We start from the raw sequence: 22,763 nt of genomic DNA on the forward strand, positions 1-22,763 counted from the left end.
TTCCACTTTAATGGCCAGGGTTGCAGCCTATGGAATCCTGGGGTTTATAGTTTGGGTAGACATTAGGACTCTCTGGCTGATAATTCTAAGTGTTCTTCCCTAAACTGCAAGTCCCAGGACTCATTAGGATGTTGCCATGGTAGTTAAAGTGGAATCATAGTACTATAATTGTAGAATATGAAAGGGCCCAAGAAAACTCACAGCCAAAAACTAGAAAGCCTTTTTAAAAAGCAAACCCAATTTTCTGCCAAGGTAAATCTGAGTCAGGTGACCCAGGACAGAAGTGAGGGAAGAGAGCCATGTACCACTGGGTCCTCTCTCACACACAACAACAGGGGAATTATTTAGACCAGCTGTGGTAAAGTCACAGAACAGAGTTGTGAGATTTTGGATACTGCATAGACTCCTTGCTCTGTCATTCCATATTTCTAATCTGACTTGGAACCGCAGGGTGTATCTACACTGCACAGTTACGTCAGTTTGATACCACTTCAATGGGACAGATCCCCATCCCGTGAAATCCTGGGATGTGTAGTTTGTACAGATATTTAAGATTATTTAATGTGCTCCCTTGAACTTTACTATTATATCTCTTTGGAGCCAGCGTGGCATAGTGGTTTGAATGTTGGACTATGGAGTTTATCAGACAAAGGAAATTGGAAATATAATCTAATGGCAATCTGAACGCAATCATGGGGTTTAACGTTATTGCATGATAGACCACCACATGCAATTTCAGGTAATGGGAAGTCAGTCCAAATGCAATCATGAGGTTTCACGTTATTGCATGATAGACTACCACACACAATTTCGAACAGTGGCAAGCTATTTTCAGGCAATGGGAACTAGCGAATTCACATGAATGCATTCTGACCCCACTATTAAGAGAAATTTCTCCCATGTGATAAACTCCTATGACTCTGGAGACTATGGTTCAATTCCCAGCTCAGCCATAAAATCTACTGGGTCATTTTTGGGCAAATCACATTCTCTCAGCCTCTGGGGAAGGCAATGGAAAACCTCCTCTGAAAAAATCCTGCCAAGAAAATGCATAATAGGGTCCCCATAAATTGGAGATGACTTGAAGGCACACAACAACAATAACTAGAAGTCTATGTACCTCATGAAACTACAGTTCCCAAGGATCAGTGGGATACAGCCCTGGCAGTTAAAGTGGTATTGAAGCATTATAATTGTGTAGAGTGGATACATCCTGGATTTGAAGGTGTGAAGGTCGCAGACAGATCTACAAGGGCAGCAAGGGGGATTGGATCTTCCTCTCCCAGGGAGAATATGGCTGCAACCTGAATGACTAAATAGCCTGAGAAGCTATTTCAACAAGATTAATCAACTAAGCCGAAGACTCCTTATCAAGCATGTAGATTTTCAGGATGATGCATTCCAAATGTTTGATCCAATGGAGTCTACTGACACTGTGAAGCAATGTGAGCCCAATATGACACAAGTAGTGACTCCATCATACATGTTTCTATAGCCATATTTATGATCAAGGTATTGTTAACCTAAATCAGAGTAGATTATTCCAGAGCACTACATATAGCCCAACATATCTGAGGGGGGGGGGTAATTTTCCTGCAGAAATCAGAATCAGTTCTTGGTTGCACTGCATTTTATGTATTTGTTCAGGAGAACAGCCTTAAACTATCATGTTGTAGCAAATACGGGAGAGGTGAAAATGGCTAGTATTTGAATATCAGAAACACCTGCAAATGCTGCCTGGCATTCCTGGAATTCTGAACACAATGCTCTTAATTCCAACCCTTTCTGATGCTGCATCTACACTGAAGAGTTAATGCAGTTTGACATCGCTTTAATTGCCATGGCTCAGTTCTGGAATTTGTAATTTTGTGGGAAATTTAGCATTCTCTGACAGAGCATTCTGGTGCCACAACAATCTACAAACCCCAGGATTCCATAGGATGGAGCCATGCCAGTTAAAGCAATGTCAAACTGCATTAACTCTGCAGTATGCCAGCAGCCCTGGAAAGACCTTATACTGAGTTATAGTGTAACAGAACAGGAAGCTCTTCTATTTAGTTCATAAATTGTAGTCATAGAAATCTGAATGAGACAAGAGTTGGTTAAAGAACTATAGCTCTCTTTAGCAACACTAGAGTTTGGAAGTAATTAATGGCAAATAATTAGTTACCTTTGGATAAATTATAACATGGAGGGACAATGCTGTGCATGACAGAAATGTGTGCTTTGTGGCAGTGGCTTGTACAATTCAGATGGGGTTTTGGAAAGTAAAGTAGAGTAACTAGTTACTTTTGAAAAAAAGTAGAGTTATTTTGAGGGGGGAAATGTGACTATAGCATTAACCTAATACCTTCAAGTCTTGTAACTTTCACCACTGCTAATTGCTTTTGCAAAGTAATTTCCTATGCTCTATAGCAGTATTTCCCCTTTCCTGACAAACAGTCAAAAGCAAATAAAAATGGAACTTACTTCCTCATATTCTTGTATTAAGTACAGCATGTTCTCATTAGGCTGCAGAAGGTAGAACTCTCTTGGAAAGGAAGGCCATATTTGGCAACAGGACAGAATAACCTTGCAGCTGTATTAGGAAAATCAAAGTGTTCTGTTGTACTGTAAGTACAGAAATGGAGGGGGTGAACATTTCCCCATTGCCTGCGCAGAGGCACGTCAAATCTTGCTAGCTGTGCCTTTGCTTATCTGCCTTATGTAAAATTAAAAGTGATTGAAAAAAGCATACCTTGGGGAGAAAATGATGAACCAAACAGGAAAACGTGAACCTTGGGAAGAATGGAAGCTCTTGGCACACTCCTTTGTATGTCTCTTGGCATCCTTTTTTGCTGCAGAGTCTTGAATCTTGATGATCTGTTAGCACCACATAAAGCTAGGAAAGTCTAGGCACAGTTGCCATTTTAGCCTGTGGGAGAAAGAAGAGCTGAAGTGCTTGAGCAATGGGGTTAAAAATGAAGGATTATGACCAGAATAATTTCTGATTTCCCAGGAATCTTTTAGGGAGCTCACAGTTACTGGAAGTTTGCTGGAAAAGATGAGCATTAAGTCATGGTGGTCATGCCACATCCAACTTCATGTGGGGAGGGATGTTTATGAAGGTTGTATTCAAATTTCTTGCTCACATAGTTCAAAAGACATAACATGATAGTCTACTTTAACACCTTTGAGACTTTCTGGGAAACGGGAATTCCTAACATAAGGTTTCATGGACTCAATTCCACTTCATCAGATGCTGCATCCATTACTCACAGATTGGTAGACATGTGTGAGTGTAGATTTCTTTTTGCTTGCTTGCTTGTTTGTTTGTTTCTAAACCAGAACTTATTTAAAACATTTATATCTAATCTTTCCATCAGATCAGCCTTTCCAAGCTCTCTCCAAAAAGGATAGACTATATCCACCATAAACTCCAGTCAACATCACCAGGGGTGATGGGGGTCATTCCACAGAAAATGTGTGGGTTACCCAGGGTGCATCTACAAATAACCTAATTTGACACCACTTTCACGGCCATGGCTCCATCCTACAGAATCCTGGGATTTGTAGTTTTGTGAGGCACCAGCTCTTTGGCAGAGAAGGCTAAAGGCCTTATTATTGGTGGGATACAGACCACCGAAAAGGATGGTCTCTCACTGCCCTGGTTTGCTATGCAGCAAAAACTGGCAAGTTATTTTTGCGGCACGGTTGTGACGCCGCAAGGCGCCAATGGCACACTTGCGGCATCACAAGGGCACCAAGACATGCGGACGCTAGGCGTCCATCACGTCAAAATGGCAGCGCCCGTATGTATAAGGCGCCGCCATTTTGATGACCTCGTCACATGCGAGGGGCGAGGGGCATCTGAAAGCACTGCCCCTCACACGTCACGGTGGCACCCCATAGGGCCCGTCTAGCGAGCGCCCTAATTATGTTTATTTAAATCCAGCCTTCCTCCCAGTAAGGTACTCAAGGCAGCAAACAAATCTAAAACAGTCCAAGTTAAAACACTATAAAACATGCAAAATACAAGTTTTAAAAACAATTCAACAATTCAAATAACTCAAAGCATTACATTATTAAAGTTTAAAGTTTAAAACTCTTTAAAACAAAAAAAGAGCATCCATGTCATGCGAAAACCTGGCAGCATAAAAACATCTTTATCTGCCACTGGAAGGACAACAGGGATGGAGCCATCCTGGCCTCCCTAGAGAGGGAGTTCCAAAGTTTGGGAGCAAGCACTGAAAAGGCCTTTTCTCTTGTTCCCACCAAACGCACCTGAGAGGGTAGTGAGACAGAGAGAAGGGCCTCTCTCAATGACCTAAATATTCTTGGGACTCGTACAGGGAGATACAGTCCTTCAAAGAGCCTTGTAAAAATACAAATCTCAGGATTCCATAGGCTGGAGCTACAGTATTTAAAGTGGTGTTAAACTGCATTATTGCTACAGATCCACCCTTTGTTGGGTGAGGTTGTATCAGATCTACAGTCAGTTAGAACTACAATCCGGGCAAAGTTGGGGGAATAGGAACAATACAGCCAACAAGAAAACATAAAAAATAGTCTACAGTTCAACAGAAGTAGATACGTTTACTCCAGCCCCAAATCATTCTTTAAAAACCCATGTGCAGCTGCCTGGCAAAACATAAGCAGCAAAGCTGTCAAGAAAGGCCTCTAGGGAGGGTTTTCAAAACTGTTTGTGCTGCAGTTGAGAAAAGCCTATCCTGTGTTTTCCATCCTTCATATTTCAAACAAGACAAGAAAGCTTCAGTAGGAAGTAGGCAGTCCTTAAAATATTCTGGTCTCAAAGTCTTAAATCCAGTTGTTAGACCCCACTGGAGTACACCAATTGAATCAATTGCTGAATAGTAAATCAACACATATGTACAGCCCATTGATTCAATAGGTCTACTCTAAATGGTTAAAAACCTTACAACTTTAAATCATGATGTTACATTGGAACCAGAAACAAACAGAAAGGCTGTGAAAGTATAATTATTCTAGAGTAATATGGTCCAGATCTCATACTCAAAACTAGTGTGATTGCACCATTCTAAACTGACTGAAATTGAACATAAGTTCCAAACCCAACACCAATGAATGGTTTAATCTGCAAGTGTTTACATGGGACATAAATGACCATTCTTAGGTTGGAATTCTCCTGGAATGAAAAGAGACAGCACACAGTGCTCACAATGGCCTCTGTGAACCTCAGGCAAACATACACTTATGTGTAGTGCATTGTGACTGTCTGTTTTAAATGGGAAGTGATTCTTTTTCTCTTCATTTTGGCCCATATCTGACTATTATTATTAACTTTTATTTATAAAGTGCTGTAAATTTACACAGCGCTTTACATACAATCTTTTTAAATGGACTACTGGTTTTCAAATTCTACATCCAAATGCCCTGGTTTTTTTCTCCCATACCTTGTCTGATTTCCTGACCTCTCAGCAATACTAGAAGATTGGCCAGTGACAGTGTAAACATTAAGGAATTTATGAGCATTGATAAGCTCTGACTCCTAGTTTCTTGTTCCAAAAACCAGGTTTGCCAGCTTCTTATTTAAATAATACCAGCCTCAGGAAAGAGTGAAGGCAGGTGGAACAAGAAGGGTAGAGAATGGGTGAGAAGGGCAGTATCAAATACAGCATAAGTTAGCCCTGACAGAAAATGCCAGGCATTTGGAGGATTAAGGGCAAACAGATGCAACCTGTGAAGGAAAAAGCCTAAGGAAATCTGCTGGATCACAGATGGAGCTTGATGATGCCAGAGGTGGATTTTTTAAAAAGCTTTTATTAAGGTTACAAGTTGCAAATGCAATATAAAGACGAACTGTAAAAGCGAACAAGAAAAACACACCATTACAAACAAAATAATATAAAACATTTGTTTTATTAGTTTTTCAGCACTGGTTACTCAGCACTAGTTACTCATAATCCTCAAAATTTCACAGATGAAAACTGGAACACAAGCAACATCAGTGTGTGGTCAGAATGGTAAAGGTTATTAATGAGGAAGAATGCACAAATTAAGAGAAACTGCAGGGGTTTGCTTTTGCCTGAGTCTACTGGGAAGAGCAAGGTTCTGCCTCTCCTGTCTTCTCCAGTTATCTGAGCTCATTGAATACAAACTACTTTTGCATTTCAAATTCAGTTTGCTGAAGTAAACTGAAGTAAACTGAGGGGGGGGGGGGAATGGGAGGAGGAGAGGAAAAACAGACATTTTAAAAGCAGCTGAAAAAATGAGACAACATGGGATTAATCCAGACTACCCCAGCCAAATCAGGATATGGTTACATACCCATTTCATCAACTGCACCAGTAGACATTCTTATTTGCTAAGACCCAAAAGCTATTGACAAAATCCAATCATTAGTCCCAACCAGAGTAGAACCATTGAATCTACAGAACTCCCATAAATCTTGAATTTCCATTTATAGAATGAGTCTACTCAGTCTAGTTTAGTTTTATGAACTAGGTTTGTGCCATTGACAGTAATCTCTAGAGAGAGTTCAGGCTTGAATTGCTCTAGGATCCTTTTTTTAGCAGTCCACACGTTCCACAGACCTCTCCTCCAGTAAATTTCAAACGAGTTGATTTTCTTCCTATCAGCTTTCTTCACTGTCCAGCTTTCATAATCATAAATATAAATTTTCTTCAGATGCCTAAATTTTATTTCTAAATGTCCATACTGAAGCTCTAAATTATTGTGATGCTAAAAATTTGGGGGCTGGATTAAAATTTAATTTGGGGGTGAAAAATTCTTATTTGGAGTGACAATGCCCTAATTTTGGTCCCTTCCCATAGCTACACTCTGAGTGGCACCTACACTGTGGAAAACTCTTCTTTCTCTTTATTATACAAGTTACAAGAATTCTTATTTATAGGCACTTGTTGAAGATTGACCTATTTCTGAAGCTTTCCCAGTGTGGTCCATTATATATTTTATGGATAGTGTAAATATTGTATATTGATTTTATGCATTGTTTTGTATTGCATGTTTTATGGTAGTTTTACACAGCTTTGAAATATTTAAATGTCTGACTTATTAATATTCATTAACACATAAATGCATAAATCAGCAAGGTATCTGAAGGGCAAACACAAATGAAACAATTGTTTATCCCAGTATTAAATTGTGAGTGGTTACACACAGGGGAATAGCATTTTTAATAAATAATACTACTGTATTACTTAACCAGAATACATAAAACTCAACAGGAATTTAAAATATCATCGTATAGAGAAATGAGACAACTGGGGATTGGTCTCAAAGGGCCTTGAAAATACAGCATCTGGGATTTGCGTTTGAATTTTTTGCAGTTTTATTTTTTATAGAGCCTGCGATCAAGAAGGTCAGATTTCTGAGCCCCAGATGTGAGAGAATTTATTGCTGCCTTTTATACCATGAATGAAGAAAGATCAAAGTCACCTATTCTCATAGGACTAGGACTGCAATGAAGTAAGGATCTGTCTGGCATCCTCTTCTTCGGTATATTTGACCGAAGAGATTTGCTCTGCAGTTTTTGTCTTTTGATATTACAGACTTTGGTCTCTTCTCTGCTGGGAATGGCCAATCAGACGTTTTCATGACAGAATTAATTTTAAAAGGAAGAGCTGTTTATTTGGAAAGGAAAATGATCAATTATTAATAAGAATTGATAGAGGAAGTCACTGAGGATATTATTACTCATGAAATATGGTACGACTGATACTTCAAAAAAATCTTTACCAACTTGTAGAGAGCAAAAGTGTGAGTATGTGTGTGAGAGAGGGAGGGAGAGAGGGAGGGAGGGAGGGAGGGAGAGAGAGAGAGAGAGAGATGGCAAGCACAGATGAGTAAAATAGTATCAGAGAGCTAGAAAAAAATTGCTCTACGAATGTGTACTTCCAGATTTATAATGGAATTATATGCATGATTATGCAGGGGGGAAAACCTTACCATGGGGCTTACTTCATCAATATATTTAGGACAGCAGAATGTATTTTTTTTTTTTTTGTCTCATGCAGCAACCCCATGCTCCTGAACCCTAATACAGAGCGGCGCCACCATCATGGCAGCCTCTGGTCCACATGGAGGCCAACATGATGACACAAGCACAATGGCATATCTGCACATCGAGTCACCGCACTTGCGTCATTGACATGACACAGTGCACCAATGGTGCACTGATGGCAGCATCTGCATGCACCCAAAAGAACCTGCTTTTAGCGGGTTCTGTTTGGAGCGGAAGGAGCCTGCACGGTTTGGTTGCTGCAGGCTCCCTCTGGAGGGAAAATGGCTGGCTCCAGACTGCCCCTTTGGGGTGGTCTGTCGAGCCCCCTTAGTTACATCATTGGTTCTTGAATAGATTCAAGTTTGCATACCTCGTAAATACAGGTCAATCAACTTTATGAATTAGAAAATTGTCTCATTTTGCTTTTCTCTTTCTCCTCCCCACACCCATCTGAGTTACTGTCCATATCAGATGGAGATATATATTATAGAGAAGGGTTTGGAAACCATCTGACTAACCAGCTTTTTCCTCTGTACTTTGCCATTCTCTCCCAATAGAGGATATTCTTTGATCATCAGTCAGCAGCAAATTGGAAACATGGATTGAGTTTCCCTTATCTGGAATTCCAAAATATGAAATAACCTGAAAACCAACACTTCTTTGCATGGGTGGCTGAGATAGTGACACCTTTGTGTTCTGATGGTTCAGTATACACTAGCTTTGTTTCATGCTCAGAGTTATTATAAAGATTGTATAAAATTACCTTCAGACTATGTGTATAATGGGGTGAGCTCCCATCACTAGTCCCAGCTTTTGCCAACCTAGCAGTTTGAAAGCATGCAAATGCAAGTAGATAAATAGGTACCATTTTGGTCGGAAGCTAACAGCGTTCAGTGCAGTCATCCTGGCCACAAGACCATCTGAGCAGTCCTCGGACAACACTGGCTCTTTGGCTTAGTAATGGAGATAATGACCACCCCCTCTGGTCAGCTATGACTAGACATTCATATCAAGGTACTATCTTTACCTTTACCTTTTATGTGTATAAGGTGTAAATGAAACAAATCAATTATGTATTTAAACATGGGCCCCATTTCCGAGATATTTCATTTTATGGACATATATGCAAATACGTGTACTCCAAAATGAAAAAAAAATCAAAACACTTCTCATCCCAGGTGTTTCAGATAAGGCAAACTGAACATGTAGTTGATTTTCAATGTGGAATTTCCATGGAGATTTTCCCTGTTCCCTTCCATATGCTTTTAAGCATAAAACATTAACTTGGTACCAATTGTAGCACATGGGTCGTTCAGAGGGAATTCAATATTGGGTGGAAAATGTTCCATCTTCCTCTCTCCAGTGGTGCAAGAGATACTTTAAAAACACTGGTGTGGTAGGGATAGTTTTGTTCATTTGAAAATGGGTGTTGTAAACAATTCAGATGTGAGAAATCCATTGATTACAACTGCACTTCTCCTCAAATCAAACTGTTTGTCTTTTAATATTAGTAGTATTAACCTGACCACTATGAATGAATATAATGCAAGAAGGAGGTAACTATATTTTCTATAATGTTGAAATGTTCTCACCTTCATCTATATGTGAGCCAACTCCCCATAAATCTTTAAGGGTGCAAAGTGTCTGGCTTGGACCTGTTCCCAGGCTATTAGGAGATGAAGGTCATACGTCATTAAAAATTTAATTTAGTTTTTTTCAAGGTTTACCGGAAGGCCAAGCAGTTGACACATGAATTCTGACTGCGTAACCATTTGGAATTCTTACTTTCTCATTGTCTCAATGAGAAACCCTGCAATTCTGATAAATAATGATATAAATCTTATGAACTCTTGCCAGTAATCCTGCTTCATTAATAGTTAGTCTTCTTAAGGCAAGAATACATTCTTCCACAATTTAGAAAAAAAAGCAAAATTTATTCAGTTCCTGACCACCTCTAGAAGCTCTTGCTTTTGTTTTAGTCAGATGGCCATTTGCAATGCAAAATGAGACACATAATAGTGAATCAATCCCAAGCAGACCCTGGAAAGTTTCCCTTTGGGACTACAGCTTTCAGAATCCCCCAGCCTGCAGGGCCATTGACTAAGGTCTGGGAGCTGTAGTCAAAAAAAGGAATGGTTCCAAGCTCTGGTCACCAGCTTTTTATGGAAATTTATACATGCCCCTCCCCGCCCCCGCCCCCCGCCCCCGATGGACATTGATTTGCATCAAATTTCTTATGCAAATACGGGGTGATGTTTATTAAAGTACAGTTTACCTGAGTGGAGGGAAATCTGTGACCAATTTACTTGTGTGCCTCCTAAGTCTGCTGTCTAGTTGCTAACTGTGAAATGACATTTTCAAGGTTCCTAATCTCTCTCCCCATGGATCTGTAGCTGTAAATCAGATTTCAGCATTCCATCTTCCAGTATTCCTTTAAATAGCCAACTATTCTGTACAAAAGAGAACACACTCATCCAGCTTGTTAAAGAATAACTTCAGCCTCAGCTCATATAACCTTCATTCATTACACCCTTTTACCCAGTTCATGTGAGTCAGACCTGATGTGTGTATTTGTACACCACTAAACACAGTACCAAAGTCTTAGAAGCCTAAGAAGTCATCAGGTTTATTGACAGGACTCCCCTGCTCAGTACAAGTTCTGTGATTCAGGATGTAGCTAAAGCATGGGCATCACTAAGAGGTGCAAGGGGGCACAGAAGGCACCAGGTGACACTTCAGAGGGGGGTAACACCAGGTGGGGTAGCTGCTCCTGTCCATTCCAAGATGCCCCCCTTCCCACTTTCCCACTGAATGAAATTTCTATAGAGAAGATTACGATAATGTAATTACAAACAGTGACATTCTTTGGAACATTTGGAATAGAATTTGCTGTTAAAATTCTGTTTTGCTAGCCTCATATGATAAAGTCCTTCATCTCACTATAGTGCAATAGGAAATTAGAATAGCTGGCAGATTAGGAAACAGAAAGATAAGTAGATAACTAAACAGACAGGCAAAAAGGGAAGTGACAGAAGTAGGTTAGTGCTTTGCCTTCTTATCCAGTTATTAGAGTTAGCAACCCTTGCATCTTCACATTCACACTTAATTTATATGTTTGGTGACTTCCTGTTTGGTTTTCCATGCTGTTCTCTGCCTGTATCATTCTAACCTACAGCCCTTATCATCATCATCATCATCATCCTTCTTCTCCATCTCCATCCTCCATCAGTAAGTAAGTGGAAGGAATCAGAAAGAGAGGTAGACCACATGTTAAATGGATGGATTCAATTAAGGAGGTCATGGGGTATGAATCTGAAGAAACTGGGAAGAGTAGTGGAGAGCAGGGGCTCTTGGAGATGTCTCATCCACAGGGTCACTATGAGTCGAAATCTACTTGAGGGGGCAGTTAACAACAACAGCAGCAGCAATAAAATGCTAAAATAGCAATTAAATTGAAATTCACACCTTGTGGAAGTCTTTCCCATTTTTTACATGGGGGGGGGGGATTTGCACCAGGGGCCACACCAATGGCCCTTATGGGTCGTACGGTTCTCACTGCTGTTTGACTTACTGGTTTTTGATGGAAAGAATTGCCCATAATGGTTGCACTTTGAAGACCTCCTTTATTTTTCATTTATATATAACACCGGCAGTTAAAGCAAATGGGTAGAGTACAGGTTTTTTTTCTTCGCCAACAGACACAGATTGATTGATCCAATATATAAGATTCGAGTGAACAGATAAATAGTTCCCCCATGACAGATTAATTAAAAAGAAAACACTCAATATATCAATAAAACATGACTTTCTACTTGACAGTTAGGGTTTAAATTGTTCCAAGATAAAATTAATTGTGTCTTCCCTTTTTAAAAAGTCAAACATTCTCCCCTCTTCCTACATTTATTAAAATAAAATCAGTGCATGCATTCATATTGTAAACAACTATGTATTTAGTTAAGCTGGATTTAAAGGTGAACCCATCTGACTCCAATTTTCCACCATTACTCCAGCCAAAGTACCCCTTTGCAGAATGGTATTTTTTCCCAGAGTCAGGGAGCAAAATAAATGTTCAGTATTATATTAACTGTACTGTTCTAATGACCTTGACCTAGTAAGATCTAATTTCACCAAAACTGTCCAAACTAGGGTCAACCTGAGTGTTATGTTAATACCACCCCAGTTTTTTCTTAAATATGCAGCAACTTAAACAAATGTTGGGGGGAAGTGCAATCTTTCATTCTCTGCAGTGATCCTAACAAAACAAATTGGCTCTCTGAAAGTGATCTTCATGTGAATAGATGTTTCCTTTGAAATGCAAATATATACAGGAAGGGAGGGAAATAGTTTAAATCTCTCTCCCTCTCCCTCCCTCCCTCCCTCCCTCCCTCCCTCTCTCTCTCTCTCTCTCTTTCTCTCTCACACACACACATGGGGAGGGTTTTTCACATCACACCATACAATTAGAGCTCCATGTTTCCCCCTTAACTGCCAAGAACAGAATCCTGGAATTTTCAGTTTAGAGAGGGGTAGAGTTTACTGCTACAGAGTTTTAACTACAATCCCCAGGATTCCATAGGATTCTGCCATGGCAATTAAATGAAATCATGGTTCTCTATAGTGTGAAAGGGCCCAAAGAGAGTGTACACAAGAAAAAGAGATAACGTCCAAGGTCCTGAAACTGCTCTGGCTATTTTATTTCACACTCACACACACACTATCCATTGAAGTTCCTGCAGAATTTCAAAGTTAATTTTGCAAAGGAAATGTCACAGTATGCAAAGACTCCAGTTAGGTTTATGCTACAAGAAATACAGTTGTCCCTCCATATTCACTAGGGTTGGACTGTAAATGAACAGATATAGGATGGGTGACACCTGGCTGAATGAAACTACATGTGAAAGGGATCTAGGAGTCCTGGTAGACCACAAGTTGAACATGATTCAACAGTGTGATGTGGCAGCTAAAAAGGCCAATGAGAATTTAAGCTGCATCAATAGAAGTATAGTGTCTAGATCAAGGGAAGTAATAGTGGTACTCTATTCTGCTTTGGTCAGGCCTCACTTGGAATACTGTGTCCAGTTCTGGGCACCACAATTCAAAAAAGATGTTGAGAAACTGGAGCGTGTCCAGAGGAGGGCAACCAAAAATGCTGTTTCCTGTGCAAAACAACTGCATGCAATTTTTTTGGACAGAATAAATCTTGATCTGCACTGCAAATAGCCATCAAAAACTGTAGTTTTCAAAGAAAATGGCTAAAGTTACTCACTGATTCCTTTGAAAAGAAAATTAGTGAATAACTACGTTCCTAAGCAATTCCTCACTATCCATATAACACTGTATGGGCTGTAGCACATGTTATTTTGGCAACTTTGAACTGGATCTGAAATTATCAAAATTCAGAGGTGTTTTTTTTTTAATTTCTTGCAGCAGCAAGGAGAAGATGAAAGTTCTGATGATAGTTATCACAGGTGCTCTCCCATTTCTCTTCTGCTATCTGCTACCTGTCACCAGTGGTCAGAAGGACTTTCTGAATCAGATTGAGGAGTGGAACTACAGAGAAGGAGGTGAGAGGTGCCAGTAATTGAAGCAGAGGCAGAATTTGGAAAGTCATGGGTATAGCTATGGGGGTGGGTAGAAAAATTAAGGAATCTCCCCCACAAAATAAGAATCCTTCCTCCAGTTCACATTCCCCTAGTAACTTTGCCAGTTCCTTTTCTTTGGATGCCTAAATAGTACTTCTAAATATTCCGCTGATGTTTTATGAGAAGTTAGGGGAACGGAAGGAGAATTTTATTGGTGGGAGAATTCTTATGGAAAGCAATGCCATCATTCCCACACCCACGGCATAGCTATGCCCCTGGGGGCAAGAGACTTGTGTACAATTGCTTTTGCAGCACTGTAAGGCCACCACACATGGCACTTATGATTCCAAATAAGAATGTTTTTGCTAAAGCTTTGAACGAATCCCGTACCTCTGAATTCTACAGTACAGGAAAGTAAATTATGAAGTCTATTTTAGACTCAAAGCACTTTTGAAAATCTGAGGGATGCTCTGGACCCTTTCGCTGGGGGTGGAGAATGATTATAAATATAATTTTAGAAAGAAAGAAAGTCTGCTTTTTTCCTCCAGTTCATGGACTTCCTGGACCATGGATTAAGAACCCCTGATATAGACAAATATAGAAGAAGAAAAAAACATTGTTAATTTGACTATTTGATTACTGACCATGAGTGAATTGTTATGAAAAGATTAAGAATTAGGAGAGAGAGAGAGAGAGAGTGTGTGTGTGTGTGTGTGTGTGTGTGTGTGTAGATATATAGATATAACCTCCATGTTTCCTGGGTGGGCAATTCATTTACAAGGATGGAGGTCAAATTTTAGTGCTCTACAAATGTTATTAGGGAGAAATGGCAGTATTTAACATTTGAATAAGAAAGACAATGGAGATAGGATGAGAGCTTTAAACTAGAAATGGGCAACACAGTGCAGTGGTTTTAGACCAGAACTCCCATAATTTACCCATGCAGACAGGATTTAATAGAAGTTGTGCTTCAGACACTGAGGAGTTTATCACACGGGAGGAATTTCTCTTAATTTCAAATGAAAAGAAAGTGGGGCCAGAACGCGTTCACATGAATTCACTAGTTCCACGAATGTACATGAATTCGAATTGTGTTCAAACTGACATCCCATTGCCCAAAATTGCATGTGGTAGTCTATCACACAATAACGTTAAACCCCATGATTGCGTTCGGATTGCCATTGGATTATACTTCCAATTTCCCTTGTCTGATAAACTCCTGAGAGTGCCCCATTTGCCTGTTGTTGTTGTTGTTGTTGTTGTGTGCCTTCAAGTCATTTCTGACTTATGGCACCCTAAAGTGACCCTATCATGGGGGTTTTCTTAGCAAGATTTGGTCGTGTGGGTTTGCCTTTGCCAAGAGACAGTGACTTGTCCAAGGTCACCCAGCAGTGGTTTATTCATGGCTGAGTGAGGATTCTAACCATGATCTGCAGAGTCCAGAACTCAAACCACTATACCATGCTGGCCTACTATTGCTCTAAATTTAATTGGCACAGAGATTGGGCCTGGTGGGGTTCATGATGAACATTTTTCTCAAGTAATCTAATTGAAAGGCTAGCAGATTTGCATCCTGCTGCAGGCACATATCCTTGTTCCACTGCTGAGCCAAAAGATTTCAGCCAGACCCTGGATAAGTTTCTTTTCTGGACTATAAGTCTCAGAACCCCCAGACAGCATGGTCAAAAAGCAATTTTTAAAATCTCCATCCTTGACACGGGAGGCCATTTCTGCACACTTCCTAACGTGGCTCATGAGATTTGCTGGCAGGAAGAGTGCTGTGAGGAGAAGCACCTCACCATTAAAAACTGTGACAGCTGTCCTTCATTTTCCTTTTCCTCACACACACTTTTTTTCTTTGCCATGGGTAGCAGCTGCAGCAATGGCTAAGCTGTCCTTATGGTGATCCAGCTACCATTTTGTTTGTTCTGTAAAAATCCAGATTGCCCCATCTTCTGGGGCAAGGTGGGAGGAACAAATGCAGCCAGGAATAATTGTCCCAAACCCCAAAACAAATTGGCAGAGCTACCTCCATTATTAAGCATTATTAGAAAAACAAAATCTCTTTATAACATTGTGGGCGGGGCTTGCGCACCCTGCGACATCTTGGACTCACGTGGCCACTCAACTCCAGGCATGGGTTACAAACTTGCAGAATTGAGAGCAGCTTGGATGCTCTCAAACTTTACTGAACTTTTCAAAATAACACCCAAACCCCAAACATAAGCACAGTCTCAAAATAACTTTCCATTTCTTCACGGTGACTCTTCTCCCAGCTCCACTCTCAGCCCAAAGAACTTCTCCAACACCTCCAGCTCCGACTTGTCTCGTTCCATAGGCAATGGGACCTGTTCCCAAAGTTCTCCCTTTGGGTCCCACCACTCCCCTTCCAGAATTCCTCCTTCCTTCTTCCTCCACTCCCCTTCCTGGGGATATCTAAAGTCCCCCTCTTCTTTGGGGTTCCTTAACTTTACCTCCATGTGTGGGCCAACCCTCAGCAGCCTATGCCTTCCTTGGAGAGTCACAGGACACTCTTCTCTCTGGGGGCTTCTCATTACTTTCTCTAGCCCTGCTCCGACTGCCTCTCCGCATCCTGTTCTTCTGCATCATGCACTCACATCTCCCGTACCTTTTATACCTCTCCCCAAGGGTTTCACCTCCTCTATTGCCTCTTCCCCTGGGTCCTCCTTTCCCTCTGATTGTGTCTCTGCCCAACCAACCCTCACCTCACCTCCCCCTCCCTCACGACAAACATCTCTTTCATACTACACAAATATAGCATTTCAATGCCTCTTTAACTTGATTGTATGGAATGTTGGGATTTGCCTGTTTCATGAGGTATTTAGAACCTTCTTCCAAAAAACTCCACTATCAGACACAACTGCAAATCCCAGAATTCTACAGATGCAAGCATGGCAGCTAAAGTGGGATCAAAGTGCGATAAATCTGTAGTAAGAAAGAGACAAAAGTGAAACAAAGAGTTCACTGGCATCATATAACTCCAGTGTACACTCATTCAAACAAAATAAAATTCTGTATTGCAACTTCTGTGACTTCTAAGTAGGAGAGACAACAATAAACATGTATACACTTATTTTTCTAAGATGATATATAAATGCTACATAAATTGATATATGTATTTGTTCTGTGCAATTATTCTGCTTTCAGAATCCAGATTTCCAAAGAACGAGCACATTTCTGGCAAAGAAATATCATAAATGCAAAGTTAATTATTGTTCATAGGACAACGTCCCCTAAGCTAGCACCCTCCAGATGTGCTAGACTGCAGCTTCCATTATCCTCCTCTGAGGGGTCACATCTGGAGGGCACCAATGAAAAAAGCTGTTCTGTGTGCAGGTCTGAATATTTGTCCTCAATATTTGTCCTTCTTCCAGAAGGGATGTCAGTCATGCCCAGCATGCCTAATATTGCCTTTGAACAAACACAATTATTTTCCCAGATGGCCTACTTATTTCTTAGTGGAACATGATTGTGCCAATCAGTTTTTTCCCCTTTTTAATTTTTTTTCTGGCTACAGTCCTATGCCTACTTAACAGAGAATAAACCCCACTGAACTCAGCGGGGCTTACTATTGTTGGAGAGCAACTCCCAGCATTCCTCACCCTGTGGGCTCATAACATCTGGGGAGGCTGCATGCCACCCATCCTCATCTTGGGCCTTCAAGCCTTGAATGCTCAGGTAGTATTTTTAATAGGTGGCAAACAGCATTCTGTCTTTCATTCCACCACCACCACTCCACACACATATACACATTCTAGCCTGTAAAGGATGTGTACTCCCATCTCCAGAAATAAAGCACAAACATTTCCACTGCATTTTTAAAGAGAGCACTAAACCCATAACAGCTGTCACCCAGTGAAGCAAGCATATCTCACTAAAGCAGCTCTTCTTCACGCCTGTTATGTGAGGATGAGATAGTGGCTAGTGTCAGAAAATGCGCTGTAGTACTAAAGATAACATCCTGGTGTTTGGCTTTTTTAAATTGTCTGGGGAAACTTAAAAAATACTTGCTTCTCTTCATGTCACCCCACCTCCCTCTACTCATGCTGTATTTATTATAAATATTTATATTCCACCTTGCTATGAATTGTGCCTAAGGCAGCTAACAACAATAGCAAGTGCAAAAACATCACAACAGTAGATACAAAAATGTCAATAAAAAGTCAAAACTCAGGTGAAGAGGGGATCAAATGCAAAGGTAAGAATCAGTGAACAACAACTGGGTCTGAAAGATAGCAAACCACATAAGCATTAGCAGGACGATATAAACAGCAGAAGAAGCAATATTTGGGAAAGAATAATTTTAAAATTCTTTGCAAAGGTTTGTCTAATTGCAAGAAGGTTTTCAAGCAAATGCTATTGCTGGCAGTCAGGCAGGTATGCTAGCTTCTTTAGGCAGAGAAATTCTTATTCCGGGTACAACTAGCAAAAGCAAATTCCTTCTTTCTTATTCCCACTAATTATTGCTCAGAAATTGGTGACGCGAGATGTCCAACAGAGCCTGTATAAGTATATCTACACCGCATAGTTATAGCAGTTTGATGCCACTTTATCCATGGCTCCATTCTATGAAATTGTGGGGTTTGTAGTGTAACAGAAATTTCAGGAAACTTAAATTTCTAGGATTGGCAGATCAATAGATTGGCAAGAGGACCTAGTAATTGAAAATCCATAAGTTTATTTCCAATTGTCGACAAAGGAAAACAATGAACTCAGTGGAATTCAAGTTCCAAAAGCTGAGAACCCGAACAAGACAAAATGGCTCTTTTTATATTATTCAAGACAAAGAAGCTTCTTCAATACACCTGATTGGCTAATTACAATTTAAACATACAGAATTCTTACAATCAGAACAGAAATACATGCATACATTAAAACTGCATCATCACTCCTTACCCCCTCCTGTAGGAATTCAGTGGCTTTCCTCCTAACCTTGCTTCTGAATGTCAACTATGTGTCCTTATCTCAGTAGTTTATGTTATGTCTTTTTACTGATGCCAGCTTCCATCCAGGTCAAGATGCACTCCTTATTCCTTTGCTCTAGTTTCACTAAACTCCAAGCCTTTATTTCAAAAACCATCTCTCTGGCTGACAAAGGTGACTCCATCTTTCTATAGCTTTTTATTTCAACAAGGAATATTTCCACCACAGTAGTATGGTGAAGTACTTAGAATTCTCTAGTACTTCCCTGTGATGTACAGCATTAGAGGTCTTAGACAGAAAATTTTAAGGTTTTCATGAAAGTACAAATCCAAGGATTCCCCAAATTAGGGCCAGAGCAATTAAAATGATATCAAAGTACTGTAATTGTCTAATGTGGACATATTCTATATTTCCATAAGAGCTGAAAACCTGATCCTTTAAAAAATGAAGAGGACAGAGCTATTGTTTTTGGGATATTAAATGTATCAAGTTTTGTGCACCTGATAGCAATATCCATTTTTTACGATAAACCTTTGGAAACATTCTTTTTGGACTAGAAATCCAGGATCCTCCAGGCAGCCTAGTTACACTGACTGGGGGATTTGGAGAGTAGTAGTCCAAAAAGTAATTTTTCCAAGCTCTGCTCCAGATTACCCACAAGCATGGTTATAAATACAGCGTGCTTTAATCTATAAAAGCAAAGTGTATTGGTAAAATGGGTTAAGTTATTTGTTGCTTTTGAAAGTTTCTCCCTCACCTTTATGGTCATGACATTTCTGGTATTACAGCTGATAAGGTCAATATTCAAGGTATAAAGAGTATCACCCGCATCCTGGAGAACTGGGGGAACAGCATCTTTTGGCAACTGAAACATACTTTGTTGAGTCACCCCAATGCCCTACTGCCAGAACTTTCCAGGTAAGAGTATAAATAACATTAATTATCTTTCCTCTTTTTTTTCATGAGATACGTTTTCTCCACTTATCACCTAACCAGAAAGGAAAGGCTGATGGGGCTCCTCTATTTCATGATCAGCACAAGGGCACCCAAAGGCTATGAACAGCCTGTAGGCCCCAGATCACCAATTCTTGCTCTAAGGAGAAAGTAAAATTGGTAGCTAGATGTCTAGTTTTAAGACTGTGAATCTAGGATTAATGGTGGAACTTTCTAGAATGGAAAGAGGTGTATCTGATCTGCTTCAGCTTCCCTTACCTCACTAGCTAGCTAGCAGATAGTTCACCAAGAAATTGGCAAGGCCCAAGCTTTGGCAAGTCTTAGGACCTGTGACAAGAAAAAGTTCCTTGCTCTTTCATCATGATCAAGCAACTCCTGTAAGGATATTTTGTTCTACAATATTATTTTAGTAAACTAGTGCTATGAGCTTCTGTACCACTGCTCTTAAGAGTAACTACTCTGAATGCTCATAGTTATATAAATGGAGGAAAAAAACTTTAGTTTATTGTTTTAGAAAATCCATTCAAAAATTGTGCAGAATTTCTAAACTTGGTTACAGAAACCCCTAAAGCCACTTTTCATGTGTGCAAGTCTGTTCAGGCAGTTGTTGTAGACATTTCATGTGCTGCTTGCCTGTTTCTAGCTAGAAGAGGTAAACTCAGAAAGTCATCTCAGAGACATCAGGAAAGAGGGAATGCCTAACAAGAGTAATCTGCACATGGAATTGGAAAAGACAAATGTCAAAACATGAAGAGCTGTTTATCTCACCCTTGCCCCCTGCCCCTGCCCTCCACACACTGCTTGTGTTTACTCACTATAACATTGTTGCTTTAATTTCCAACAAGTTCACAGTAGAAACACTTACCACTTGTTGACTGAACTATTCTCTATACTGAACCTGCTCTTAATAAACTTCCATACATGATTATTTTTAATAAAAAAATATTAAATGCCCATTTGATCAAGAATTGAAGCATTGTAAATAGGAGTTCAATTCCAATTTAAGTTCACTACAAGGTTTTTTTTTAAATGTTGATTTGGTTCAAAGTCACAGAGGCAAATTGTTAAAAATATTTCTGTCAGCTATCAGTTCAGCTATACTATAGCCATTTTGAACTGGCACAGACACATTTCATACACAATGATGTCATAAACTTTTATAATTGCAGCATCAATCCTCTAAAATGAATAGAAAGATTAAATACTGAATTTGAGAAGAAAAGTGATGTCTTTAATATGCTATTTGCATGAGCTAGAATTGCATCCTCTTCGTGATAAGAAGAGTCCTGCTGGATCAGATCGAAGGCCTGCTTTGACCTACATTCTGTTCCCCCAGTGATCAACCAGATGCCTGTGGGAAACAGTGCAATAGTGTTGTCCCATTTATGTTCCTCAGCAACAGGTATAGGCATAGTACATCTGACTCTGAAGGTATATGTGTGTCTTTAAGTCACTTGTTCAAGGTTTTCCTAGACAAGATAACTTAGAGGTGGGTTTGCCAGTTTTTTCCTCTGAAAAATAGTCTACAGTATCTGGTATTCATTGGCAGTCCCCTATCCAAGTGCTAACCAGGCCTAACTCTGCTTAGCTTCCAGGATCAGATGATGATCCAATGCCTTTGTGGTATTCTTATTGCCATGAGATAGAAAGTGAGGAAAACTGATAGAAAGAAAATAATCTAATCTGAGATGTAGTGCTGGAGAAGAGTTCTGTGGATACTATGGGCTGCTAAAAAGACAAATCAATTGTTCCTAGAGTAAAGCAAGCCTGAACTTTGTCTAGAAGCCAACATGGCTAAACTGAAGCCACAATGACTAAATTGAAACTGTTGTATTTTGGATACATCATTTGATAGCTAAAAAAGACATTCATGCTAGGTAAGGTAAAAGGTAAACATGAGAGTGCCAACACATCTGATAGTCCTGAAGAGAAATCTGTACTTAGGACAAGAGGCTACAATCAGAACAGAACATAGAGAAACAGAATGGTTCCCATTGACAAAGGAGTCAGACAAGGCTGCATCCTTTCACCCTATCTGTTCAACTTGTATGCATAACATATTATACGAAGAGCAGGCTTGGACACAGAAGGAGGAGGAGTGAAAATAGGAGAAAGGAATATCAACAATCAAGCAACTACTAAGGCAAATCAAGGAAAGAAAGGCTTATTGTTGAACATAAAGAATTTACACAAATTCAAACCTAGACAATGAGGAAATAGAAATAGTAAAAGAGTTCTCATATCTGGGATCAAACATTGATAGGAATGGGGACTTGAGAAAGAAAATCAGAAGAACATTAAGAATGGAGAAGGCAGCTCTGAAAGAACTAGAAAAGATCCTAAAATGCAAAGATATACAACTGAGCACAAAAGTTAGAATCAAACAAGCCATCGTATTTCTTAATACCATGAATGAATGCAAGAGGTGGACAGTTAAGAAAATGGATAGGAAGAAAATAAATTCATTTGAGATGAGTTGCTGGAAAAGAGTGCTAAGGATTCTGTGGACTGCCAAAAAGACACACAAATGGGTCCTAGAACAGATCAAGACAGAAATTTTCTTTAAAGCTAAGATGACTAAGCTGAGGCTGTCATACTTTTGGTCACATCATGAAAAGACACAACTCATTGGAAAAAACAATAATGCTAGGAAAAGTGGAGGAAAGTAGAAAGAGAGGAAGGCTGCAAGCTAGATGGATGGACTCTATCGAAGAGGCCATGGGTATTTTTTTCTGCCTAGTCTCGTACCTTACATTTCCCCATGAAATTCATGGGCATGTCACAGAGGACCTAGGGCAAGTCACACTCTCTCAGCCTCTGAGGATGGCAATGGCAAGCCCATGCTGATTAAACCTTCCAAGAAAACTGTATATAGGCTTTCCTTAGGGTCACTATAAGTCAGAAATGTCTTGAAGGCATATAACACATACACACACACAGTTCATACAACCAAGTGGTGACACGGTGCAGCACTTTTAAATGGATGGTCATCTGTGAATCACATCTTGCAATGCATTCTCTGATAATAATAAATAATAATAAAACTTTATTTATATCCCGCTTCTCTGTTACAAAACAACCAAAGCGGCTAATTAGGTATAGTGTGAAGAATTATTTCTTTCCCTCTGTCCTGATTCCCTACTGCTGCTTCAAGTGGATGACCATGGGTTGTATTACTATAAGAGACAGAGATTCCCATAGAGCAGGGTGGAAATAATTGCATTTCCCAGCAGTTTTGCTGTTGGTTATGCGGGGTAGGGGTCCTGGGTTTTCTATCTGGAGGGCTGCATGAATCCTGT

General features: G+C 39.9%; 1 protein-coding gene across 6 annotated transcripts in view; it reads left to right on the forward strand.

Annotated features, from left to right (window-relative positions):
• Positions 1 to 22,763, forward strand: part of LOC149312023 (uncharacterized) — a 32,335-nt gene that overhangs the window by 2,816 nt on the left and 6,756 nt on the right. For 2 of the 6 annotated variants that reach the window (XM_089523799.1, XM_089523797.1), the window contains exons 2-3: positions 13,412 to 13,548; positions 19,299 to 19,428. In XM_089523799.1, the coding sequence (XP_089379925.1) occupies positions 13,425 to 13,548; positions 19,299 to 19,428 (254 nt within the window). In that variant the 5' untranslated portion in view covers positions 13,412 to 13,424. Of the gene's footprint in view, positions 1 to 13,411; positions 13,549 to 17,619; positions 17,786 to 19,298; positions 19,429 to 22,763 lie in introns of those variants that run through there. The other 4 variants (XM_089523800.1, XM_089523798.1, XM_089523802.1 and 1 more) reach the window with 3 other exon arrangements.

Source organism: Sceloporus occidentalis, unplaced genomic scaffold, assembly GCF_023333645.1.
Source record: "Sceloporus occidentalis isolate IW3139 unplaced genomic scaffold, rSceOcc1.0.p SCAF_5, whole genome shotgun sequence".
In the NCBI taxonomy this organism is placed as follows: Eukaryota; Metazoa; Chordata; class Lepidosauria; order Squamata; family Phrynosomatidae; genus Sceloporus; species Sceloporus occidentalis.